Source organism: Alosa pseudoharengus, unplaced genomic scaffold (genome assembly GCF_046254945.1).
Source record: "Alosa pseudoharengus isolate Yale_2024_CS ecotype anadromous, Long Island Sound unplaced genomic scaffold, YU_APseudo_1.1 YU_APseudo_1.1_scf_19, whole genome shotgun sequence".
In the NCBI taxonomy this organism is placed as follows: Eukaryota; Metazoa; Chordata; class Actinopteri; order Clupeiformes; family Clupeidae; genus Alosa; species Alosa pseudoharengus.
In genome coordinates this window covers 23,087,902-23,113,178 of record NW_027468657.1, presented here as the reverse complement: position 1 = coordinate 23,113,178, position 25,277 = coordinate 23,087,902, and the positions used below count along the sequence as shown (strand labels likewise).

General features: G+C 45.2%; 1 protein-coding gene across 3 annotated transcripts in view; it reads right to left on the bottom strand.

Annotated features, from left to right (window-relative positions):
• LOC143132492 (uncharacterized) overlaps window positions 1-18,345 on the bottom strand; it is a 48,776-nt gene extending 30,431 nt beyond the window's left edge. For 2 of the 3 annotated variants that reach the window (XM_076292047.1, XM_076292049.1), the window contains exons 1-5: window positions 18,062-18,345; window positions 14,862-16,525; window positions 13,161-13,520; window positions 11,673-11,814; window positions 10,605-10,729 (exon numbers count right to left, since the gene is read on the bottom strand). In XM_076292047.1, coding sequence (XP_076148162.1) covers window positions 10,605-10,729; window positions 11,673-11,814; window positions 13,161-13,520; window positions 14,862-16,466 — 2,232 coding nt within the window. In that variant the 5' untranslated portion in view covers window positions 16,467-16,525; window positions 18,062-18,345. The remainder of the gene's footprint in view (window positions 1-10,604; window positions 10,730-11,672; window positions 11,815-13,160; window positions 13,521-14,861; window positions 16,526-18,061) is intronic. The other variant, XM_076292048.1, reaches the window with a different exon arrangement.
• Between the last annotated feature and the right edge of the window lie 6,932 nt (window positions 18,346-25,277).

Genomic DNA, 25,277 nt, shown 5'->3' with positions numbered 1-25,277 from the left:
CAGGCCTCTTCCTGCATAATGCCGTCGCCATTGTTGACTGTCACAGATGTTTATTAGCTTAATTTTTCAAGCGCTGCACACCGGGCAGATATATGCCAGTCAGCAGGACACTACAGAGACTGCCCTCGAGGAGTAAACAACCAGCCTATGAATTCAGATCCTGTAAGCGCCACACACACACACACACACACACACACACACACCAAAGGGTATGAGTCAGAGACGGGTTATTTTTGAAAGAGCGAGTGATCTCAGATGCCGTATTGATATGTTTGTGTGTATTCATCCTGTTGCCCAAAAAGTCCTCTCAGTATTGGATGTGGTCGACCTTCCCTTTTGAGCGAGGTGTCAGGAAGAAACACTCTACTTTGACTCAAAGGACAAAACCACTTGATAGGCACAGTGGACACAGCTGGTTGTTTTCATATGATAAATAGCTTTAGAGTGAGGTGCTGTTTGGGTACCTGCACTTAGTTAGCTTGCTGTCCCTAAAAAGTTACTCCGACACAGCATATTTGACCATCTCTCTGAATATTTGTTGAGGTGGTATTGCATGTGGGATGTTGACAATAAAATATAATTCAAATATGAACTAGATTGTATTTCACTGTTTTTCTCTGTTCTCTTGGGCACAAGCAATCTAAGTCAAGATCCAATTCTGCACTGAGAAACAAAATAGAATCACTTCCAATTATTTCAGAAATATTAAGCTTTTGTATAATAATTGTAATTCCTTGTTTTTCATCATGATAGAAAACTAATCAAGAGTATCACAAGATTAAACTGGCACTTTCAAATTGTGAACTAAGTGGGCTATCAGGAAAAACAGCTTCGAAAACTCCAAAGACTCCCTCGGCACTCCAGAGTGTGTATGACTGAGAAGAGGAGAGAGAGCGAGAGTAAGAGGCGTTTGAAAAATAATATAATGCTTCACATTAGCCATGGATACCATATCTCCACATGGAACAAAAAAAAACACAGACACTGAGCAGGTCCAGCCATGCAAGTGGGCTCATTAATTCACAAACAGAGCTTCCCCACCAGCCTAACATTAGGGAGGCCTGGCTAACAGAGACGGTGGAGATGCAGAGCTGGAGACATTTCAGTATTTCAGGCTTCGCTAGTGACAGGAGGCACCCGGCCGTAACCCACTACACCACCTGGGGCTAGCCACTGGCATAGGTGTCAGTGGAGAGAAGGAGAGAGGGAGGGGGGGAGAGAGAGAGAGGGAGATAGAGAGAAAGAGGGAGAGAGAGAGATAAAGATAAAGAGATAGAGAGAAAGGGAGAGAGAGGGGAAGAGAGAGAGAAAGAAAGAGGAAGAGAGAGGGGGATAGCAAGCAGCAGCTTCCACAGAGTCCCACTGTAGCATCTAATTAACTAATGACATCATGATGCTACAAATGTTGATATTATTCACATACAAATCAAACTCTCATACAGTAGAATCATACATTTCACCTATTTGTTTAGTGGACTTACGGCAATGTAGCATTCTTAACTAACAACATTTGACTAAAGCAGCAAACAAATCATCAGTCTTGTGATCATCATTAAAGTCACAGAAGAAGGCTGTACAGGAAATGAATGCGCTCTGATTCCAAAAGGTATTCTCTTTAAAACCTGACAGTCGGCATGTCTATGCATTTGGGTGTATTTATTTGCTCTTAGTAAATGTCTTAAAGAAACACAGGACAACGGCCCTAACTGCACGCTAAATGCAGGGAGAGATGTAGACACTAACAAGCATCACAACCCAGAACAGCTGCTCAATTAACAGTTTCCTTTAATCTCCCCAAAAGAAGTGTTTCACTTATGAAAATCCATAAAACACATTTGCCTGACTCTCATATCCTTTATCCATCCTGCAATGGACCGGCAGACTGTGAATTAGAATATTAGCTATGCAGCAAGAGAGAGAGTGAAAGATGAGAGAGAGAGAGAGAGAGAGAGAGAGAGAGAGAGAGAGAGAGAGCGAGCAAGCTACTTAGTGTATGGTGAAAGGCTAGGATTATGCAACAGCAGCGGGATATTAGCCTCCGATGAAGTGGCAAGCGGAGGCTCCGTCAGGTCAGAAGGTAACGAGTTAACAACAACAGCAGCACACCAAGAGGCTGACAGCTGCCACGGAAAAATGAAAACAATCCGCACTCTAATCTCCACGGGTCCACCAGGCAGCGCACAGAGTTGGACATCAGCCCAGTCTCCCCGGCACACAGGGAACCCGTCTTTCTTTCATTCATTCTTTCTTTCTTTCTTTCTTTTCATTCATTCATTCTTTCATTCATTCTTTCTTTCCCTTTTTCCTTATTTCTTTATTTCCTTCTTTTTCTCTTTCTTTTCTCTCTCTCCCTTCCTTCTTTCACCCTTCCTGTCCAATTCCAATAAGCTGGACGACGTGGAGAGTCTGCATACCAAAGAACAAGCCGCAAGATCACCTGAGGCTTCATGCTGGCACTGTAACAGAACCGACAACAACTTACCCTTCATTTATAAAGTTTCACTGATGTAAATGGGATACTTTTATTAACTGGTATAGTCTGGCGTAGTAGTAGTAGTAGTTTTCCCATCACACCATGCTGTGGCATTCTTTGTAATTAATGTGTCCTTCATGTTTCAAAAATACTTCCTCCTCCTCTAATAAATAAAACACATGCGTATTGACAAAAGAATGCACAAATGTGTGAAGCGTGCGTGTGTTTTGTATGATGTGTGTTGTGTGATGTGTATGCGCATGTACATGTATTAGGATGTTTATACAAGCCTGTGTGTGTACATGGCTTTGTGTGTGTGTGTGAGTGTGTGTGTGTGTGTGTGTGTGTGTGTGTGTGTGTCTGTGTGCTTGTTATTATGTTATTATCGAGGGGGATGTCCAGCGCTCTCACAGCTGGGGTATCGTTGCAGGTGTTTTCTCACCGCTCCCTCATCGCATCACAATGCAGCATTTTCACACAGGATACATTGAAACCGGCAGCAGCTGGCTGAGGAGTCGGTCAGCCTTAATAGACAGCGTAACTGAGAAAGCGGAAAGCCCACCGTTCTCCCCTTTGTCCTGCTATTATGTAACTCCAGGGGCCTTTCAGCAAAACTTGGGCTTCACAGGGTGCACCGTGCACCTGACATAGTGTACAGGCCCCCGGCACTGGATGGAGTCGAGTGCAAAGACTCGCCCGAAAGCTCAGCACCACTGTTTGCATGCTTCTCCATAACTCTTCTCGACAGAGAGCACGCAACACTAACAATGCAGCAAAATAAACCTGACATAAAAGACCGAATTCAGGTACGTGGAGAGAATAACTGGATGAAACACACACACACACACACACACACACACACAGAGAGAGAGAGACAGAAATGCTTTCTTTGACTTCAAAGACTTGCAGGAAAAATACATGAGTCTCATTTAGTGTTAGCCAGGCTAACTTCACACACCCTCTCCATCATGTTCAGGTTCATGTTAAAGGCATGAGAAATGCTTTGATGCTGCCAGCAACACATTGAGATAACGAAGATGCAGCATTCCACCAGTTGTTCTCTTCAGGTCAGATGCCCTAATTATGGCTACCATAACATGATCATGATATAAGTTTTCATCTTAGGCCGTGTGTGTGTGTGTGTGTGTGTGTGTGTGTGTGTGTGTGTCTGTGTGTGTGTGTGTGTGGATGTGTGTATGTCTCTCTCTCTATATCCCTCTCTCTCTCTCTCTCTCTCTGTGTGTGTGTGTGTGTGTGTTTGTACATCTTGTATGCATTACTTAGCTACCACCCTTTGTAACAAACACATGTCTAATTGAGCTTGAATAGACAGCCCAGCTGGATGAGGGGGACTCACATCACCACACAAACACATACACATGCTGCCCAAGACTTGCATCAGCATCAGCCTGACTCACTGTTGACTTTCATGAATAAGTGATGCTTATTGACCAGAAACCTAGGGTGATTTGGGTGGGCGGCAGAGGACCTTTGAACAAGTTCTCTGATCAGTGCATGTCTGAGCACGGACGCTGCATGTTCGATAATGCATGCACCACCTGGAGCTCTCCTTACAAATGAAGTTGTGCTCATCCATCATCTTCTCTGTTAAACAACAACATGATTTGTATTTACATCTGACCACACACTATAGCTCTGCACAGACAACCAATTTCAGTAAAAAGTATACTCAACTACACAGGACGTATGGTAGATTATATGCCATGGTGTGTGTATTGCTATTTATCGCTGGTCCATATGCCAATTGCAGTGGATATTATGTACACTCATGTACAGTATATCACCAGAGATATATTAAACATGCACAATGTGAACATTGTTTTTCATTTTGTAATATTTTGCCTATTTTCACTATGCTGAAAGTTATCTATTGAAGTACAGTATATATGAATGTTTAGTTGGGAGAGTGACGGAGCTGAGTGAATATTTTACACACACCCCAGATTTGCATAATCTCCGCCTCATTTGCACTGAATCAGGCCTCAGCTGCTACATCCCTGCCGGCTCTTCTTTGAGCTCTCCCCCTCAATGCAGAGCATGTCCAATATCTAGAGGATGACAGAGCCAAGCTATTGAAAGCAAATCCGAGCCTGTATGTCCATCTGAAAACGTTCTGCTCGCACAGTGTGTTCATATCATGCACAGCGCTGCCACAAGTGAAGGATATATACTCACTTAAAAGTTCCCAATTTACTGTAATTATGCGTAAAGAATCAATAGGTAACGGAGACGGAACGTGACCAGAGAGAAGACAGAATTGGGGAAAGAACTGTTACAGAATTTATAGGTTATTATAAAATAAGAATTGGAGAGTTAGAGCAATAATGTTGCTCTAATGTTAAAATGTTTGGTGGGTGTGAGATATCCCACATAAGGTCAAAATCGTGACAGGATTAACCTAAGAATAAATCCTTCTCCCGCAGTCTCATAAAAGCACCTCTCCCAGCAACATGAAATAAAGGCTGTTGTCAGGGCAATGCGTTTCACTAATCAAACTTGCTTGACACTAATACTTTTGTTGCATAGCATGGGAGCAATCACCTCAACTCATTGGATAATTAAAAACAGAAATGAGCCTGAAGAACACCCCTTGAGAGAATGTGTGTGTGTGAAAGACGGAGCGTGTAAGTACATTAAATGCGTTGTTTGTGAATGTGCAAATAAACGTGTGTGTTCATGCACTAATGTGCGTTTGTGCCTGTAAGTGTGTGTGTGGCTGTTACCATGCATGCGTGCACACATTCCTGTCTAAGAGTGTGGATGTGCGTAGGCATTTATATGCATTCCAGAGGGCAAGGGTAAAAGGGCAAAAGTTAAACCCCCCTCCCAGGGGTCTATTAGTGCGCGTGCCTGCTGATTAAATGTGTGTGTATGCATGTGTGTGTGTGTGTGTGTGTGTGTGTGTGTGTAAGTGTGTATGTTTAAAAGAGTGGGAGAGACAGACACAGAGACAGAATGCATGTATGACCAATGCAATAATTTGCCTATATTGTATAGCACAGTTAGGCCAGTAAATCTGTAAATCTAAATTTGAAAAAGAAAGACAGATAGCGGTGCTCCCATACACTATGAACACTTACCTCTAAAACATAAAACTACCATCTTAGGCTTAATTAAATTATGCATAATATTAATTGTATTTCTTTATTAAAAAGTGGTAAAATAGCATTGTTTTGACAAGCTGGTAAGAGTATATGTTATGATTAAGCAATGAAAAAGTGAGGTTGAAAATGTCATTTATTCAACCAATTTTCTCAAAACAATGGTAGCCTAAACAAAATGTAAACGTTTTTAACATTTGTGACTCATTATATTAGTGACCGGGGTCATAGGCGCCTATACCGTGGGTGCTTCGGGACTCGAGCACCCACGGAAAATATCGAGCACCCACGTGTGCCATCTTACAGTCCCGGCTAAATTTACATTAATTTAAAATCAAACATTGCAGTTGGTGCTAAATACAGCATCTTTCATAATGTGATTGGCCAAGTTGCTGTCAATCCCCTGCTCCATATCCTAACCACCATTGAGAGCGGCTGTCGGATGAAAATTCCTCTTTAGACACTTCCCACCTGAAGAATTAACACAAGGCCATTTTGTCGTGGCTTCAGCCCCGAATGTTTAAAATGTAGCCCCGAATATCATTTTAAAAGCAGTCTGTACAAAACAAGTTTATTGTTTTGTGACACAGCTAAACACTGGTACCTCTCTATAGAACGTTAATGACATATTGATGTTATGAGGTCGCAACTCGCAAAAGTAAAGCAGATAGAAAGAACTCACGCAAATCTATCCTACAACACGCACAGACAGCTTCATGTGCAGGGTAGTGAGCACGCGCACAGGTCTTTTATGATTGTTTGCTTGATGGTGTCTTGCTAATTCACTGAAGAAAGACTTATTATTATGGATAGAAAGGACATTCTGAAAAGGAAAGGATTAAGGCAATGAGGAGCAAGGCTATAGCAGTTGAAGACTCAAGTTGCTCTATCAGCAGATGAGAAGGACCTGAGAGTGCCTCTGACGACATGACTGCTTCATAGGCTGCTCACAAGATGGTGAAGAAAAAAGCTACACCTAGCTAGCTAGTTGAACCCAGTGACTCTATGCTTTTGTGAGAAGACACACCATTCATGAAAGTAAGAATATCCCTGGCAGACCTTTACAAAATATGACACCATACACACCTTTTGGCAATATGGCGAAGTTTGAGAACCACTGCCTTTACTTAGCCTACTGTTGGCTATGCACTTTTAGCTGGAAATCTGGTTGGATAGGCTATATCTCGTTTTTTTAACGGTGTGATGTCCACACAAAATGCAATATCTGTTTATAAAAACAAAGCAAAGTGTTTTTCTTTTAGTTTGTGGGTTAACATCAAGTCAAACAACGGATCATGCATGCATGTTTTAGGCATAGTGTAGGTCCTATTCTGTGACTGAAAGTGCCTTTACTTAACAGCATTTGAGAAACTTCCTCGGAGTGACGCCCATGGACACCCCAAACTCTATTGGCGTTTTGCGTGTCGGCTGTTGTTGATTTCCTAAAATGTTGAAATGCATAAATTACTACTGTCTCAAAAATCGCAACAATTCATGTGCTGTTTTGCATGAGTTTTATTTTGGGCGTTGGTATTGAGCATTTAATTGTTTGAGCACCCACCGACGGAAACATAAATCGGCACTTATGACCAGGGCCCAGGCACCGCTTTATTAGTAAGCATAAAAGTGGCACACAGAAGAGAAAAGAAAGAACTGGAGGAGACTGAATCCAAATAAATGAAATTGAATATTTTTTTTTTTTTTTTTAAAAACACCTCGAATGTTGCTGTTGGCGTTGGATGCTAGCAATGCTGACGTTAAGTCCTACCTAAGGAGTAGGCTAGCATGGGACAAGAATGATTGAGTGGATTGGCCATACTTTCCATAGAGAACAGCAGAGCCAGGCAGTTGAGTTTCAACGATATCATCAATGGCGGCCCGTAGAGTAAACTTCTAATGGGTGAGTTCGGTTGCTTTTTTATGGAGTAGACACATGTGAGGTGCACTTTCTGTGACCTGTTTGTGGAAGGCTATCTGACTACTGCGCTACACTGTTATAGGCGCCACTGCGTATGAGTTGCTTTTCCTTGATGGCTATTTAATTATTCTATGGCTATACGTTATCTGCGTTTCGGTTTAGGAAGTTGGGGGAATTCAGAGGTGGTAGCGATGGTTAGTCAGGTAGCCACTGTCCAAGGGTCTTTTCTGATAATGTTGGCGAATCTCCATCACACACATTTTTGTGTACGGGGCCAGGCGTGTGTGTGTGTTTGTGTCGCTGGGGGGTTGGGTGGTGTTGGAGTGGGGGCCCAATGAAAATGCTTGCACCGGGGCCCAGCACAGCTACGTTATGCCACTGCTTATACGGGCCAGTCAGAGTCAACCAAAGGGCCGTATGTGGCCCGGGGGCCATACAATGCCCAGGTCTGATCTAACCCCAGAGAGAGAGAGAGGGAGGGAGAGAGAGTCAGGTAGGGCTACATCAGAGAGAAAAGAGGTACCTCAGAGAGAGAGAGAGAGAGAAAGAGAGAGAAAGAGAGAGAGAGAGAGAGAGATGGATATATCAGAGAGCTGCAGTTCCTCCACATCTTGCCACCATGTGATCTTATTGCAATGCATGAGCGGCAGGAGACAGCCTTCCGAATCCCACAATGCCTTGTTCTGCTGAGTCATCTGTTAATATGTGCCGTTGCATAACATGATTAGAGCAGACACAACCTTTTTTTCCTTCTTTTTTTTGATATCTGTGTCCGTGGACAGCTCATCAGCGGTGCGATGTTGTGTTATTTCTACCGACTTTGGACCCCCATCATCCCTGCGGCCAGTGGCTTCAGCGGTGCAGTTCAAGCCTGAGCAGTGCTGAGCTATGTGTGTGAGCGGACTCGTTAAAAAACGGAACGAACAAACGGCAGCCGGCTTTAATATCCCCCTGCTTAGTTTCGCTGAACAGCACATCCCAGCACATCATCATCATCCCCATCCCGCTGTAACAAAAAAAAAAAAAGCAGGCGGGCTTCAGATCATGTGCGGAGAACACGGATAGGTGGATGACGACGACGACGTGTCGATCAAGACAAGGGGAAAGTAGCTGTCGAGGCTGATGGCGTGGAAGAAGAACGGAGAACAGAGATGAAACGAATCTGGGCATGTCCCTCAAAGGTCTCAGAGGAGAACAAAAAGAGAGAGAGAAAGAGAGAGAAAAAGAGAAAAGAGAGAGAGAAAGCGCTCCGGGGCCAGTCCAACAGTCTTTTAGAGAATAGATTCCTCGCCTCACTGAATGATTTTAATGGGGCCTTTTTTTCCATGGATATTTCCGTAAAAAAAAAATCCCCCCTCTGTTCTGAACATTCTAAGCCATTCTGAGCCAAAGCAGAACCAAACCTAAAAGGAACCTTTCCCAGGCTGCTCCGAGGAGTTCTACTGATTAGAGAACCAGTGAGAAACCCCTGTTCAAAGGCAGAGTTTTTAGACAGGGTTGCAGAGTGGTGGTTTCCCTCTCTCTCTTTTTCTCTCACTCTCTCTCTCTCTCTCTCTTTCTTGATGGACAGTGGAAGTGAAAGAAACACCAGCGTGAGACAGACAGCGGATGTGAGGCCACATGTCTGACCTGCTTTTTCATGGAGGCCTGGCATTTAGTCATCACACATAAACACACACACACACACACACACACACACACACACACACACACACACACACACACACACACACACACACACACACAGTCATACAACTACATCCACTCACATGTACCCATGCTGACCACAACGACATAAGCCTGGAAAAGCATTGCAAGACCAAGCACCCACACTAAACATGTACACAACAGGTATGTACAACCTGTCTAAAACACACACACACACACACACACACACACACACACACACACACACACACACACACACACACACACACACACACACGCACGCACAGGCACACTCACATACACACACAGAGAAAGGACTCCTTCCAAACACAACATATGCACTCGACTGAAGACACATGCTAAACACTTAAATTTGCATCTTTCTCCCAGTCTTTCCATCTCTCTTTCTTCTCCACTCTTTCAATTTCACCCACACACATTTAACTCCCCTCCAAGACACACAAAGGAGCCATTCCAAAGATAGAACCCAGCGAGAACGCAAGCGTGCCAGTGTGCCATGGCAACCGTGGCTCCCTGACGATGCCACGACGGCCTGATTTAGGCACAGAGAGGCGACCACACAGAGTCCATTGGAGAATCAGGTGACAGTACAGGCTTTGCCTCACAAGGAGGTGATGATTAGGTCTTATTGTGTTTGAAGTGCACCTCTGCAGGTGTGTGTGGCGTGTGTGTGTGTGTGTGTGTGTGTGTGTGTGTGTGTGTGTGTGTGTGTGTGTGTGTGTGTGTGCTTTGAAGGAGGGACATCATGTCCACCGTCTCCAAAGAGAATTAGTCATCCTCCTCTCATACACTGGCACGATAAGAGGATGACGCGCCGCTATTGTAAGCCTGCATGGCCATCTTCTTATGCAGGAAACCTGAGAGGCGGATATTAATACGATACCACACCAGGCTTCAAAACAAGTTGTGGCTGCTGCTGCGAAACTCCAATAAATAAAGAGGGTAAAATATGACCGAGCACCAGACCATGTTTCTTGTCCTGAGGATTTTTTAAAAGCATGTTTTGCCCACAAGAAAAAAAGCAGATGATCCAATCTCTGCTGGGAGGAAATGAAGCAGCAGGAGCCTTGAAAGGGGGAGAAGGGAGGGAGGGAGAGATGGAGGGAAAGAGAGAGAGATAGAGAGAGAGAGAGAAGTGTGTGTGTTTGTTTGTGTCTGCTGAGGAAGGGAGAGAGGGAGGGAGGGAAAGGGAAAGTTTGAGAGGGAGGGAGAGAGAGGCAGAGAGGGAGATATGGTGGGAGGAAGATAGAGGAGAAGAGGGAGATAGGGTGAGGTGGAAGTGAGAATGAGATACAGAGAAAGAAGGGGTCTGGGCCAGAGACAGAGCCAGAGGCTGAATAAGACATATGAGCAGAGCTTGAAAAACATATACATAAACAGGAAACAGAAACTGCCCACTCACACTGTTGACCTGCAGCGGTTCCGATCCCGGCCTCAGGGCCTTTCTGTGTCTCAGCCCGCCACCACCACCTCCACTGGCCTTTCCATTCCGTAGTCGGACCGAACCCGTTTGCTCCAAAGGCTCGCCTGCAGGCCAACAGACAGTAGTCACACATCCTGGAAGCAAATCTGTACACATCCGTATTCCAATAGAAACACTCCTTCCTTGATCCCCAAACATGCTGCTACTTTTGTATCTGATTTATTAGTTGTTCCACGGGCTTGTGTTTAGTTAGCACAGTTGGAGGATTGACTCAGAAGCGTGCGACAATAATTACTTTTTGAAATAGAAAAATGTACATAGACCTATTGTGCAAGGAGACACATCAGTTACCACACAAAACTGCTTGTCAGGCCCTACAGTGTTCACAATTGAATTAAACCGATTAAAATCTGTTCATATCAAAGATTAATTTTAGCTCCTCTATCTTTTCATTGGATGAGGAGTCACAAGAGTACATTCCCTCAGAGAGTGTATAAAGAGAAAAGAAAGCATTCATTATACTGTCAAGTCTTAGCATAAAAGCATAAATATAAAAGGATGTCTTATAATACCTTTCAAACACATCTCATTACATGTTAAAGATACCATCTTGGAAGAAAAATGAATCTTGAATAATCCTTAAATCATTCCTCACAAAATATTTCAAGTGCTTCCAAAATCTACTTAAACTATTAGGCGCTCTGGTTTCCCCTCATACCATTAATCTGGCCATATCAAGAGACACCTCAGACATCATTTAGGCATAGCCCACTTGTGACTAATGTAAACAGGTGAATGACCAGTTTTCAGTCATTTTAGCCAGAAATGTATACTGATGAAATGAGTGTGTGCATAGTCTATACACTACTATTCTGTGGTGAATTGTGGGTCTTTTATAGTGCACTACATGGTGAGTAAAAAATCCAGTTGAGAATTGAAACAACCATACAAAATGAACTGTATGATTACCTGGTACAGTGCTAAGTCATCATGTGGGCATTCGGAATGGTGCTAATCGGGGTGTTTACCTAACACCAGTGAGTTTACCTGTCTGAGGCAGCGTGTGTTCCTGTCGCACCGGCACCACCTCAGCCGGGGCGTACTGGGGCAGGGGCAGAGAGCGGCACCTCTGCAGGATGACCCTGAAGGGGGGGTCGCGAGGAGACACTCCCAGGGGGCGGGACAGAGTCTGGAATCCACTAGAAAAAGTTAGTGTCACAGCCAGGTACAGAGCTGGAAGCTCCACAACCCCACACCCCCCCCCCCATCCCCCCGAGAGAGCTGATTATGTGTGTGCAAGAATTCTGAGGGATTGCATGCAGGTGAACTCCCAAAGAGGATGAGATGCATATATGAACTGAATGACTCTAATTGATAGCATTGAACGCAGCAGATGGATCAAAGCAGTGGCTTAAGCATTCAGTAAGAAGAAAGCAAGAGAGAGAGAGAGAGAGAGAGAGAGAGAGAAAGTGAGAGAGAGATAGATAGATACAGTAGATAGAGAGAGTGCGAGAGAGAATGTAATGAAGGAACAAAGCAGGAGGAATGGAGAGTTGTGGTGGGGACGCAAGGCATAGCTATAAATATCAGCAGCTTGAAACGGGGCCATGCGTAGTACATTGTTTGGGAGTATAAATGCTAGTCTGCGTTAGCCTCACCATCAGAGTTGAGCATGTGGTGAATGCATTACGGATCAGAAGCCGGCAAGCTATATTTATAAATGAGTGGGAGGAGGTGGGAGGTCATTGACAGTCTGATTTTCTTTCTTTCTTTTTCTCTTTCTCTGTTTTATTTCGGTCTTTAATTCTGTCTGGTTCTTTATCCTTTTTTTGTTCCTTTATGTAGGAACACTTAAATGTCACCACTGTTTATTTACTGAGAAAAAACTGAAAATGGGGCTCTACACACAGACAATGCAGCTTACTGAGCTGTTAATGGTCTCAATTGTATCCAGATCAAACATCAGCAAGTTTCCATTCTCAAAGTAGACTAACAATGCAATGCATCCTAGATTGTAGCTCTATTAAAAACAAAGGGATTTGAGAACTAATTCAAATACTCAGAATTTCAAATATTAGGCTTTTCATCTCCTGTCACAATATTCCACTACATATTAAGATTACAATGATACTAACAGTGGGACAGCATTTTAGCCTCCATTTTAGAATACATCCTTTCAGTGTATATCCAAAAACATTTAGAGTAAATAGCAGATGCATAAGCATTAGTGACAGCATATGAGTATGATAGCACTGATGATCTAACATGGACTATTGGATCCCATGCATCCTGGACAAACTTCCTACTCCTGTGCTTTCAGGCCAATTAGACACTATTGAGAGCACAACAGCTGTTTTTTCCACTGATACAACATAGTGACCTGGCCGGGGGTCAGCTGGGAGTAGAGCGGGGAAGGTAGGTAGGGACAGGAAAGGCCATTCTGCGGACTCTACGCTGGGACTGCAGAGGTTCCAGGAACGGAGAGGCAGAGGAGGAGGTGAGAGGTCAGCTGGGGTCACGGAACTTCGGGCTTACTCTGTGCTGCTGCGCAGCGGCGGCGATGGCGGCGTCCGGCCCGCTGAGAAGGCCGTTTCCTCCTTCGATGACCGAGCGCGGCCTCTTGTGGGGGTAGGCGCGCCTCACTCGGAGCACGCTCGGTCCGCTCTCCCTCCGTAGCCAGTGGGAGCCCAGGGTCGAGTCAACGGGCCCGAGCGGCCCCGCATATCCTTCCTCCAGGATGGGGTGGGGCACACTCAGAGCGGTCAAGCACAGGGAGGCCGGCCGCGGTCGCCGGCGCACCGGGGAAGGGAGTGAGACGGCGAGGACGGGGCCGCGGGCGCCAGGATGAGCCTCGGGCGTGCGCCTGATGCCTGTCCCGCCGACACCTGCCGGGGGCTATTTTCAGCCACATGGTTAAAAAAGGAGAGGAATTTGGTGACCTAAATCTACTCTGAATCTGTCTGTGCTCAGAGAAAAAGGGGAGAGAGCAAGAGAAAGAGTGAGAGAGAGAGAGACAGAGAGAGAGAGAGAGAGAGAGAGAGATGGAGGGAGAGGAAGAAGGAGAGAGTAAGGGAAGAGAAAAGACTGACCTCCCTAGACTCTGTGTGTGTGCGTGTGTGTGTGTGTGTGTGTGTGTGTGTCTCTGAGGGCACTTCTTCCAGTATTCAGTAGACTCGCTTCATTACTCCCTGAACAAATCTCATGTGAGCAAAACTGTGAGAAATGCATTGGACACTAGCCACAGCAAGTCCTTGAGTCAAGAACGGGGGAACTTTCAGTAGTTATACGAAAAGAGTGAGCATGTGGGCATATGGGGGGGGGGCGCACAAGGGGGGGTTGTGCTTCTTCACGGTGATAGCTGGAATACTAATGTAAAGAGACATCTCATGCTCTCTGCTCATCACACCGTTACAGTACACCAACTCATATGCGCCAGTCAGCAGAAGGAAAAGAAGAAAAAAAAACGTGCGAGAATATGACTAATTTGCAGTGCTACTCATCACACCACAGGGTTGTGTGTGGGAATCCTAGGAGAACCGGAGAGGAGAGAAATAGAAGGCCTAAGAGCAGGCCAGTGCTGTCTGTCAAGACTGCACAGTCAGGGTGAGCTAAATTTGACCTGACTCCTATTCTTTCCTGGTTCAGTAATTGAACGCTGTTATTTGACAGAGGACAGCCTACACCATGTGTGTGCTGAATGAATTGGGGGCTGTCTGAAGGTAGCTATTACCAGGGCATGGAAAACTGCAGCTATCTACTTCATGATAGCCCTCTCCCTCACTACCACCTACCAACACACTTACAGGAATCCCAGAATGCTGCTTTGATTAAATTCGAGGGGAAAATCCCAGTTTGACTTTGTGAGATGATATTTTTTATATGAAGCAATGAGAGCAAATGTGTTTCTGTGCAAATGAAGGTTAAGAATGAGAGTGAGTACTGGTGAGGAGGAGAGATGGGTCTGGATTAATTACAATGTAAATTAATGGTCTCCTTAAACAATGATGAAAAGAAGTTGTGAACGTTCTGTGAAAGTAGAATGTAGAGGTGAATATAGAACATTGCAACACAGGATATTTGGTATTTACAGAACAATTGTTTGTCAACATTTATGACAAAACCATAACTGACATATAGTATCTTAGGTGTGTTTACAGTACACATAAGGGTAAGACACACAAGTCGTATCATAAGGGTAAGACACACAAGTCGTATCAAAGTTACGGTGTCACTTACCATAAACACCTCATCAGAACCACCAACTACGGCTGCCCTGTTAGGAACTGAGTCCTTTTTCTCTGGAGTTGATTGGTTGCTGACAGACTCATTTTTCTCCATAGAGACCGGTATATCCACAGAACCCAACTCAGATTCTGTAAGGTCCGCCACTTCCTCAGGGGAGATGCACTCTGATTGGTTCTCTGCCTCAGAGAGTGAGCCCCCCTCTGTGACATCACCCCTCGGTTGGTTCTCTATAGTGGCCAGAGAGGTGCGTGCGGAGTTTAGGGGAGTCAGAGTCGAGCCTGACCCCTCTGAGGGGTTTGAGGGGCGACTGCTCCCACCTGGCGAGTCTGGGTACACTTTCCATGACTTCAGGATTACCTGGGGGGACCTGCCCAGAGCTGCCTTGGCAGGTGAGGCCTCGCACAGGTTTCCATCCGGAGACAGGTGAGAACCTGTTGAGAGGCACTCCACCTTGTCCTCGCTCCGCAAGGTCATGGACGTGGCATGGGGAAAGTCCCGTGGCCTCTGCGACCGCGGGGAGCCGACAGGCGAGCGCTCCTCATCGGGCGGTGAGAATGACCGCGAAGAATTCTTCCATTTACGTGCAGTCTGTGCCATGCTGTTGAAGAAGCGAACCAGCCCACCAAAATGGCTGCTTTTGCCATCGGCACCTGTGGGCTTTGGAGCAGGCTGAAAATCTCTGATACATTCAAAGTCGACTGAGCCATAGTCTGAGTCAATGGTCTTGTCTAGTGTGTGCAAAGATTCAAAACTCTTGTCAGACAACCCCGAACCTCCTTTTCCCATTAAGGAGATCCTTCTCAAGTAGCTCCAAACTTCGGAACCTTTTGTCTTTCTAGATCTCACAGTAACCCTGGGACTCTCTGTCACAGACTTTTCTTCATGGATTGTGAGTGTGGAGTTGTTACAATTTGAAATGTTCGGATGTGCCTTCTTGGTGTACGTCACCCTCTCCAAAGTCTTGAATCCATTGTGGTTGTTGGCCACGTGTTTGAAGGGTGTTTGATCGTTCTCAGGGGTGGGGGTCAAGTCAATGTCCTCGAAGGAGACGTCGAAGTCGGTGGTGTGACCAGCGTAGGAGTGCCTCTTTCCACGGTTCCTGAGCGTGTTCCTGTGGGCGTACAGCGGCGAGGGAAAGTCTCTGCAGATGTTGCTGTCGTCCTCGGGCTCATCCCTGAGCGAGCTGTTGAGCTTGGAGCTGGACAGCTTGCCCGCTTTGCCCCTGAAAACAGACGTCGGGGTCTTCAGCTTCTTGAAGGACCTCACCTTGTCCATGAAGGAGAGCTTCGGGATGGACGCCTCGCCGGGGAGGATCATGGAGTGCGGCCGGCGGTCCAGGTCCGAGGCGGTTCTGCGCCGGTTAAGAATCTTCCAGATGCCGGTGGATCTGGGCCTCCGGATGGCCTCCGGATGGTCCTTCACCGGGGTCGGAGGGGGGGATGCCTCGAGCTCCCCGGGCTTGGCCTCCTGAACCCGCATGATCCCTGTTTCCTTCTCCACGTCCAGGGAGACGTTGAACACGCGGTTCACGAAACCATTTGGGTCACTGCTGTCACAGGTGGGGCTGCTTGGATGGTCCATCCTTTCACATGGCATAAGTAATATCAGCTAACGACTAGGTGGCCCATTTTGCTGCCAGTCACAAGCAGAAGAACCTGTGGATTATATGCAAAGAAAAGAGGATGTCATTCAGCAAAAGATACTGCTACACATGTCCATCACAGAACTTGAACCTAACAGTATCCTTTAAACAACAGTTTTCAGAATGGAGAAACTGTCCCTTTATACAGAAATATAGCCTACTAGGCCTACTGACATTTTAATTCATTCATGTTTCTGTAGGCTACAAATACTCATTGTAATAGGCTAGCAGCTTTTTTCCTCTCTCCTTTACTTTTTCTCATATGGCAACATGAGTCAACTTCTTCCTGCTCTATCACCCCCTCCTTTAGAATCACTGGATGACTTAAGTATAGTATTCGTTCTCCGACATAGGAGCGGGAGAAAGCAAAACATTGGGGAAATTTCGAATGCCTCCACATCAAAGCTCAGTGAACTCCTTGTAAGCCCACACATGGCCCACGTTCCCAGCGTAACATGACTTGTGAACCCCGTGCTGAGTGTTGAGATTCGCCTAAGTAATTCAGTGGAATGTTCTTGTGAGTCAGCGTATTCATATTCACCCTCTCCACTCCGCAGAGCATTAGCTGCCCAGTAATTACCCTACCACAAAGTAAAATATTTCCCCTGAGCAGATGCGGCGTTGCCATGGAGACTACGCCTTTACAGGGAATATCAAGGTATTTAGAGCGGTGGCCTGACATTGCCTAGTATTTATCTGACAGCTAGGCTACTAACAGTAGCAGGGGTGCGTGCACGAGCTCAAATAGGCTACCCACGTGTGGACAATGTTAATGAAATGACAGATGTAACATTAAAGAATAGGCCTACGAGGACAGACGCGCCTAGGCTAACTAGACTTATCTGTCTATCTTCTCTGGTATCCTAATGTGCAGAAAATGTGGTTGGACTAAAAACAAAATAACTTGCGTTGCTTTGTAGCCTAGGTCAAATAAATACGCCTATTTCAATACTAGGCTATATGATAGTAGATAGTAGTAGGCTAGATAGTAATCTAATGAGAATCTGAAAATCTTTCATGGAGAAATAGCCCCTGATTTAAATAAACAGACACATAGGCTATCACGCTAGTCTTCATAAGGGCGTCTGGAATAACGTCAAGAAGACACTCAAACTGTTGTTGAAGGTCATTTATCCATTAGTCTATTCTTTAAAATCATGTTCCAAGTTTTTTGAAGCTGTATCCTACAAAGTAGGCTATTTGAGTGGTAGCCTACTGCGTAGAGGCTTCTGGTCTAACTTTGAAGAAGTCGCATCACACCCAAGGAATGAAGCAGAAAACTTTTCTGACAGTTCTTCAAATTAGAGATTTAATTCACAAGGCTTACTTCCCCTTCACACACGTCTAACAAAATTCTGATTTCTTAGGGTTTCTGATTCTGATTTCAAAATTCTGATTTCTTTCTTTCCTCTCTTTAACGTAAATTGTCCGTCTTTAGTGTTACCTTCAAAAAACAAAACACTTGCTTAAATCAATAAAGTATGCTAAGAAAGTGCTTTTCCGGATTAGAGTTCAAATCTTTAAAACATTTTCTCGCCAAAAAACTTACTTTAAGTCATTCCGTCCAAAGTGCATGTTCCAAATGAGACGAACAAAACTGCTCCTGTTTGACAGAATTACACTAGGGGTATGCGTAAAAAACTTTGTAGCCCAATAAAAACTATGGCAGACATTCCGCGGTGAATCCTTAGCTCCGTTCGAAGTGTGTACATTCCACCTAAACCGTCTCTCTTCAAACGTCCTGGAATCCTCCAAAACCTCCTAAGAATAAGTCCAAAGTGGTTTCTCTGTGCGGGGGAACTGTTGAACTCTTGCCCCAAAATCCTGAACAGACGCCGACACCGAGATAGTGTGCGAGACGCACGCACGCAGACAAAGCGCGCTACTCAAAAACACACGCGCGCGCACACACACACGCAGTTGGGTCAACTTCGTACAACGCCCAAATCCTCCCGACATTACACTTTTTTTTTTAATTCATTTCTGCTACTGTTTTTTTCCCTTCAAAAAGACAAAACGTTTCCATCTGTCTGATTGATATTTTTTTTTAATTTTTTACCACCCCTCATTTGGTGTTGAACACTATCTTTAGGCTACTCATTCAGTAGGCTATAGAGGACAGTAAAGCCATTTAATTCCATATAAACCAATCTGGAACTTAAAACACCTTTGTTTTACTGTCTTGGTCCATCTGTGAAGTCTGTGTGATGTGATAAGCCTTCATGGGGTCAAATTTGGATAATGCTCAGGAAACCCACACAATATAGAGACCCTGACAGCTTTTGGAGCCCTCATCTCTGAAAGGCGTGATGTGTGGGAGAGCCTAAATTTAAACATCTGCTCTCTGTCCTGTTTTGGTGGCCATTGTAATCATATGGCATTTCTTGTCTAACACTCAGCTGCCCCCCCCCCATCCCTGTGCTCTCCCTTCTCTCTACACAGGAAAGAGTAGATCTTACATCAATGGGTCACACGAAAAAAAATGCTCCCTCGCTTGACAAAGACAGGAAGCCTGGCTGACTGTATGTAAATATCTGCCGGTATACAAGCTCCCCCCCCCCCCCTCGTCTGTGCCTGCGTGGTCGCCGAAGCAATTGTGTTCCGTCTCCCCCGTGTGTGTGAGTCACTCTCTGCCACTTAGTGCCCACTCGAGGGTGGCAGCACCGTGGCAGAACCATACCCGCCCAGTGCCCAGTCTAAACATAACAGAGCTCTGATCAGCAACAGCAGCCACCTCATTGGACAAACCACAGCTGTCCTCTGGGAAGAGGTCAGATGGCCTGTTTTCATTCTCTAGCTGTCTGATTGGGCTATGATTTCGCGTCTGGCTGACGGCGTTCGTGATATATTTACGGACGGCAGGCAGGAGACGGTGGATTCCCGTGGAGCTCTCATCTTGACAATGGGAGCAGGAGAGTGGAGAGTGACGAGCGGGGAAGAGTGGCGAGAGAGGCCCACTTCCCCGAGCGCCTTCGCATTCTTCGCGCTTCCTGTGAATGACCAGCAGCTTTTCCTGCTGTCCGTTCCTGTCGCAGAGCGCATCCTGTGCAACCGCGGAGACCCCCAGGACTCAGCTGGGTGTAGAGCACTCCACTAATAAGTCACCTACTAGAGTAAACTATGCACTAGTAGATGCATTGTATACAATACACTCACAGATAACACACAAAGTATACATATATATATATATATATATATATATACATACATATATAAATATGTATTTTCACGTTGACCTACATACAAACAGAAGATAAATACATACATACAGATGTATTGTATATGATACACACACACACACACACACACACACACACACACACAGAAAGAAAGTAACAGTGTAGACTGAGAAGTATAGAGAGGGGAGAAGACAGACGGAGGGATGAGAGGACACAGGGGCAGAGAAGGGCACACTGTGGTTGTGCTTAGAAATGTTGGCTTCACCAGCCACTCCTGCTCAGAATGTTTCTTTTTTAAGTCTTTCAATCCTGCAATGAGAAAAACAAATTAGTCGAGACTTACAAAAACAGACTGTAGGGCTTCCCTGTCGCACCGGAGGGGGATAGTAGTCATATGCCTGTTTATTGTGCTGTTAATATCTTGTGCTTGTAAACGTTTTTGTGAGGCCATCGCTCGGAGTGATGTCATTGGCTTTTCATTTTTTAGAACAATTGGCCTCTTCCTCGGCTTCCTGTGACACGGTCCCAACTGTGGCGCTCACGGGAGGCGCTGGACAAAACAACCTCCGTGTAGCATGCACTTCTCTCCTTTTTCGCCCCCAGCAGTAATTGTTTCACCAGCAGTTGTGTTAAAAATGGGGGTTTTGTGTTATTGCTGTTTTGAAAGATGAATGCCTACTAGACCACATGGGTGACACATTACATGTCCTTGGAGTGAGCTTTTGTTGTGGTTCAACAAATAAAACAAATGAAACAAAACACAAACACGCATCAAAGTGGAGAACAAAATCAACTGCTGCACCCTGAGACATCAGTTTATTGTGTAAAAGGGTGTGTCTCAGCATCATTAGAGTAGCGTGCTGTTCACTGGCATGGTTAAAATAGCCATGTGTTCTATGTGTGTGCCGCTGTGACTCAGAAAGCCCTCCTCATTATTTTGTGTCCACCAACAGCACATAATTGGTCCATTTCCAACCCTCACTAACACAGATGGCACAGTGGACGGTTAAGGGCCGGACATCGCAGGGCTCTCTGCAAACCTTTGCAAACCTGAACTTAAACATCTCTATGACAGTGAGGGCTACACCATTACCACCCCCCCCCCCCTCACCCTTGTCCTCCCCAAGGACTGTTCCCTGGTCAGACTTTGGATAAGAGGAGCACACAGGTAATGGCTGGAAGCAGCGTTGGGCTTTAGATAAAATTACACTGGCATTCCTTGCATTCTCCTCTCGCTGTGATACGCATTCTTCTCATAGTCCACCAGCTCTGTGTGGCTACCGCAGAGCCTCTCTCTCCACTGTCCTCTCCATCTTGTGACTTCCTTTCACTGAGGCCTATTGTATTTTTTTGTGTGTTAAGATGAGCAGATATTTTTGTCCGTCATGTTTCTTTTTTAACCAAGCCCTTGTGATAAAAGCCTAAATGAGAAATAGCCAGGCATTTATGTTGGCGTCTTTCTGGAGCAAGAGACGGGAGGGAAGAAATTGAGGCTGCTCAGTGTGGCAGCCACTCGCGCTGTATCAGAGAGAATCAGAAAACAGGAAAACGGGCTACAGTAAACACGAGCAGCGGAAAGCAAGCAGTTATACTTCCGCTCGGCCGGCTGAATAGGAAACCAGATATTTTTAAGGAATTCCAATCTGGACAGGCAAGCACCTCATTAGACTTTGTGTTAAGAGGGAAAGAGGAAGAGCAAAAGAGAGAGAGAGAGAGAGTGTGTGTGCGTGTGTGTGTTCATGTGTGCCTGTGAGAAAGGAAGCATGAGTAAAGAAGTGTCAGAATATGAAAAAAATGATGACAGACTTGTTTGGAGATCATACATGACATATTCTCAGAGGCACTAGTAATGAGGCATGGTGATTTCAGTTTGACTTGGCCCAGCGCATCCATCATGATAATCCCTCTTCAGCAGTCCTGCGACAGCACCTCAGTGAGCTGTGGCCCTTTGTCATGCCCCTTTTCACCCACAGCAAATACAGAGAAACAGCCAGCGAAGAAAAGATGCAAAAAAATGAAATACCCCTTCAAGGCTTGTGTGGGAGACAAGGTTCCAGCACTTTGATTTCGGGATAACGGCCTAAGCAGTGGCCTTGTTTTTTTTTTTTTTTGGTATGTGTGTGTGTGTGTGTGTGTGTGTGTGTGTTTTTTGGGGGAGGGGATGGATGGGTTGTGATGTTGATGTTTATCCGGTGAGTTGCTCAGCTATCGCCTCTTGCTCCCTCTGTATCTGTGGCTGTATCACAGGACCTGGAGATGCCCCCAGGCAAGGGCTTTTAGGTCAGCTCAGACAGGACAGGCTGTGGATGTGCCCGCGTGAAAACATTTCCTTTCGGTTGCTCTGCTTGTTGTGGCTCCAAGTGAACAGCTTTGTTGGGTTTTGTGTGGCGAAGACAGAAAAAAAAGTAGGAAACAGGGGACTCTGCAGAGACATTTGATTGTGACTGGCCATTATTTAGTGTTGTCCTCTGAGAAGTTCCCACACAATTCTCATTAAGGACTACTCTTGATAACAAATATGTTTTTTTCCCCCTGCACAATTCCCTGAGGTCAACTGGATTTCAGTGTGAAATTTAAGAGAGCTGGGAGCCCAGATACATACTGGCTTGTGTATGATTAATTGGCTTAGAGAGAACAGGGCGATACCTCAGGAGAGAGTAGATGTAAGAGGAAAGAAAAGAAGTGGAAAATAAATGGCACAATGACAGCAGGCTGAAAGAGAAAACCTGAAAAGGTGAATGGGAGAGTGAGACAAAGACAGCAAGAAAGGAAGAGGCATAAAATGAGAGAATAAAAGAAAAGTGTGGGAAAGGCATGAAGAGTGCCAGATCAAGAGGCAGATCACAAACAGCATAACAACAAAACAACATAACAATAATACTGTAAGTGGGTAGATGATGGTGAAGAGAGAGAAAGAGAATAAGATAGACAGATGAAGTAAAAGGGAGGGAGAGAGAGAGAGAGAAAGAGAGAGGGGCTTGTCAGCTTGAGGGGGTGGCAAGAAGCAAGCTCATGCGCTCCTGCCCCTTAAATTGTTGTTTATTGTTGCAGTGGGCGTCTGCCTTTTGGTTATTATGCCTATCAATTTAACGCACAACCCCTATCCTGTGTCACTGTGCTTGCTCCCTCGTGTGTGTGTGTGTGTGTGTGTGTGTGTGTGTGTGTGTGTGTGTGTGTGTGTGTGTGTGTGTGTGTGTGTGTCTACCTGTGTCTCTCTGTTTAAGTGTGTGTGTGTGTGTGTGTGTGTGTGTGTGTGTGTGTGTCTACCTGTGTCTCTCTGTTTAAGTGTGTGTGTGTGTGTGTGTGTGTCACCCTATTCTCACTCTGCCTGTGGGTCCACTCTCAGTGCCCAGGGGACAGTTCAAGATCGCAAGTGCCTGAGAAACAGTCTATTTTTAACAAAAAATATCTACTGTTTAAACATTTAACACGTGTTTTATAGACTAAAAGCATGGTGCATTGAGGTTCACATTGAGGCTCAAGTCTGAAGTCTTAACCCATTTGTGGAAGAGTGTGTGTGTGTGTGTGTGTGTGTGTGTGTGTGTGTGTGTGTGTGTGTGTGTGTGTGTGTGTGTGTGTGTTTGTGTTTGTGTCACTGACCCTGCATGTATGTCTTGGCAGAATTGTGGAGGAGGAGGAGGCCATTCTTTTTTTATCTGAAATGATGGCCACCTGTCACACACACACACACACACACACACACACACACACACACACACACACACACACACACACACATTTTTGTTCACACTTAAAACCACACAACAATAATGGAAGACGATAATAGAGATGATCTTAAACTCCCAGAGTTTGTTGACCCTGTTGAATGTGACTGTACGTGAAGTGAAGACGCAGTGGAAGTTATTCTCTCACTCTTTCTCTCTCTCTCTCTCGTGTCCTCCTGTCTCTCTCTCGTGTCCTCCTGTCTCTCTCTCGTGTCGTGTCCTCCTGTCTCTCTCTCGTGTCCTCCTGTCTCTCTCTCGTGTCCTCCTGTCTCTCTCTCGTGTCCTCCTCTCTACCTTTTCTTTCCCGTTCCCCACCATCTCTTCCCATCTCCTCTCTGCACATATCTCCTCTCTTCACCTCTTCTTCATTGGTGTGTTCAACATGAGATCAAAAAGTTCTCGGTGAGCTCTCGGTTACCTCACCGCGGAATTCAAAGCTTAAGCAAATTATCATTTAATCCACTTACTATGTCATTTACCTGTCCTCTTTAAAGGCAGTCACCATTTTAAATCAAATTTGCTGAGCCAAGGCATTATGTAATTACTGCATTTCAGAGGCCCAGGCCTTTAAGGCCAACAGCTTCTCTTGTTGTTGTTCTTAAGAGTAGGACAATCCACCAGTGGCAGCGATAATATAAAATATAAAAAATAAACTGTTTCAAAGGTGTCTTCAGATGGGGAGCAGAAAATCTGGTGAGACACAAATAATCAAAGGAGAGTTTTATGTAACTGAAAATTATTCGAGCTTTCAGCTGTTCCATTTCATAAATTGCTCCTTTTTGTAAAAAGACACGCTTCCCTGGGCACCCAGCTCCGAGCTAGGAGGGAGGAGAGGAGGCAAAGGGACCGCGTGAAAAATGTATATTCCCACAGCTGGATTTCGTTTGCCTTTGAAAATCCTTCATGTAGCCTCAACTCATCACTCCTATTCCCGTCCAAAAAGGGAAACGAGAGTCTCAAACACGGAGAGAGAGAGAGAGAGAGCGAGAGAGAGAGAGAGAGAGAGAGAGAGAGAGAGAGAGAAAGGCAGAGGAGGAGAAAAGTGTCATTACAGCGGAGTGTCACTCACACGTTCAAAGAGCGACCTACATAGCTTCTGAGCTTCGGTGCTTTGAAATACCGCCTACCGTTGTCGCCGTCAGCTTAGACCTGACAGCGTTCACCTTTGACCCCAACAGACGTGTTCAATTAGGCAATTAGTGAGCGTTTGGTGACAGTATGATTGCTTTACTACCTATTACTTTGCCAGTGTTTTTGGGTAATCCCCCACATGTACTGTAAATGTTTGTGTTGGGAAGTGGGGTCGGTGTTGGGGGTTGCCAGATTGAGTGCTGAGACTCGAGCGTAGATCCCCCTCCTACAGTTGTATGCTGGCGGTCATGTGACAAATGGCTCCTGTTAGGAGTAATCCTCAAAGCCCTCTACTGGTCATGGACCACTTAAGTCCTCTCTCGATAAGTCTTGCTCTCTCTCTCTCTCTCTCTCTCTCTCTCTCTCTCTCTCTCTCTCTCTCTCTCTCTTTCTCTCTCTTATTCACTTACTCTTTCATGAACAAAGACACACACACACACACACACACACACACACACACACACACACACACACACACACAGTTATAGAAACACAACCTAATTTCTCAATATTAATTAAAATCATAACAGCTATCTTGTTATAATAATTTTCAAGTCAAAGGTCACTGTTTTCTTTTCAATGCCTTCTGTCATTTACTGAATTTTTATGCATGTAGATTTTAATTTGGTAACAGCAGGTGTAGGTCCACAGTATGTAATTCTTCACTTAGTGCACAGCGCCACTCAGTGGTGATAGTAGATTCTGCTTCCCTTTTTTAATTTGCAAAAAT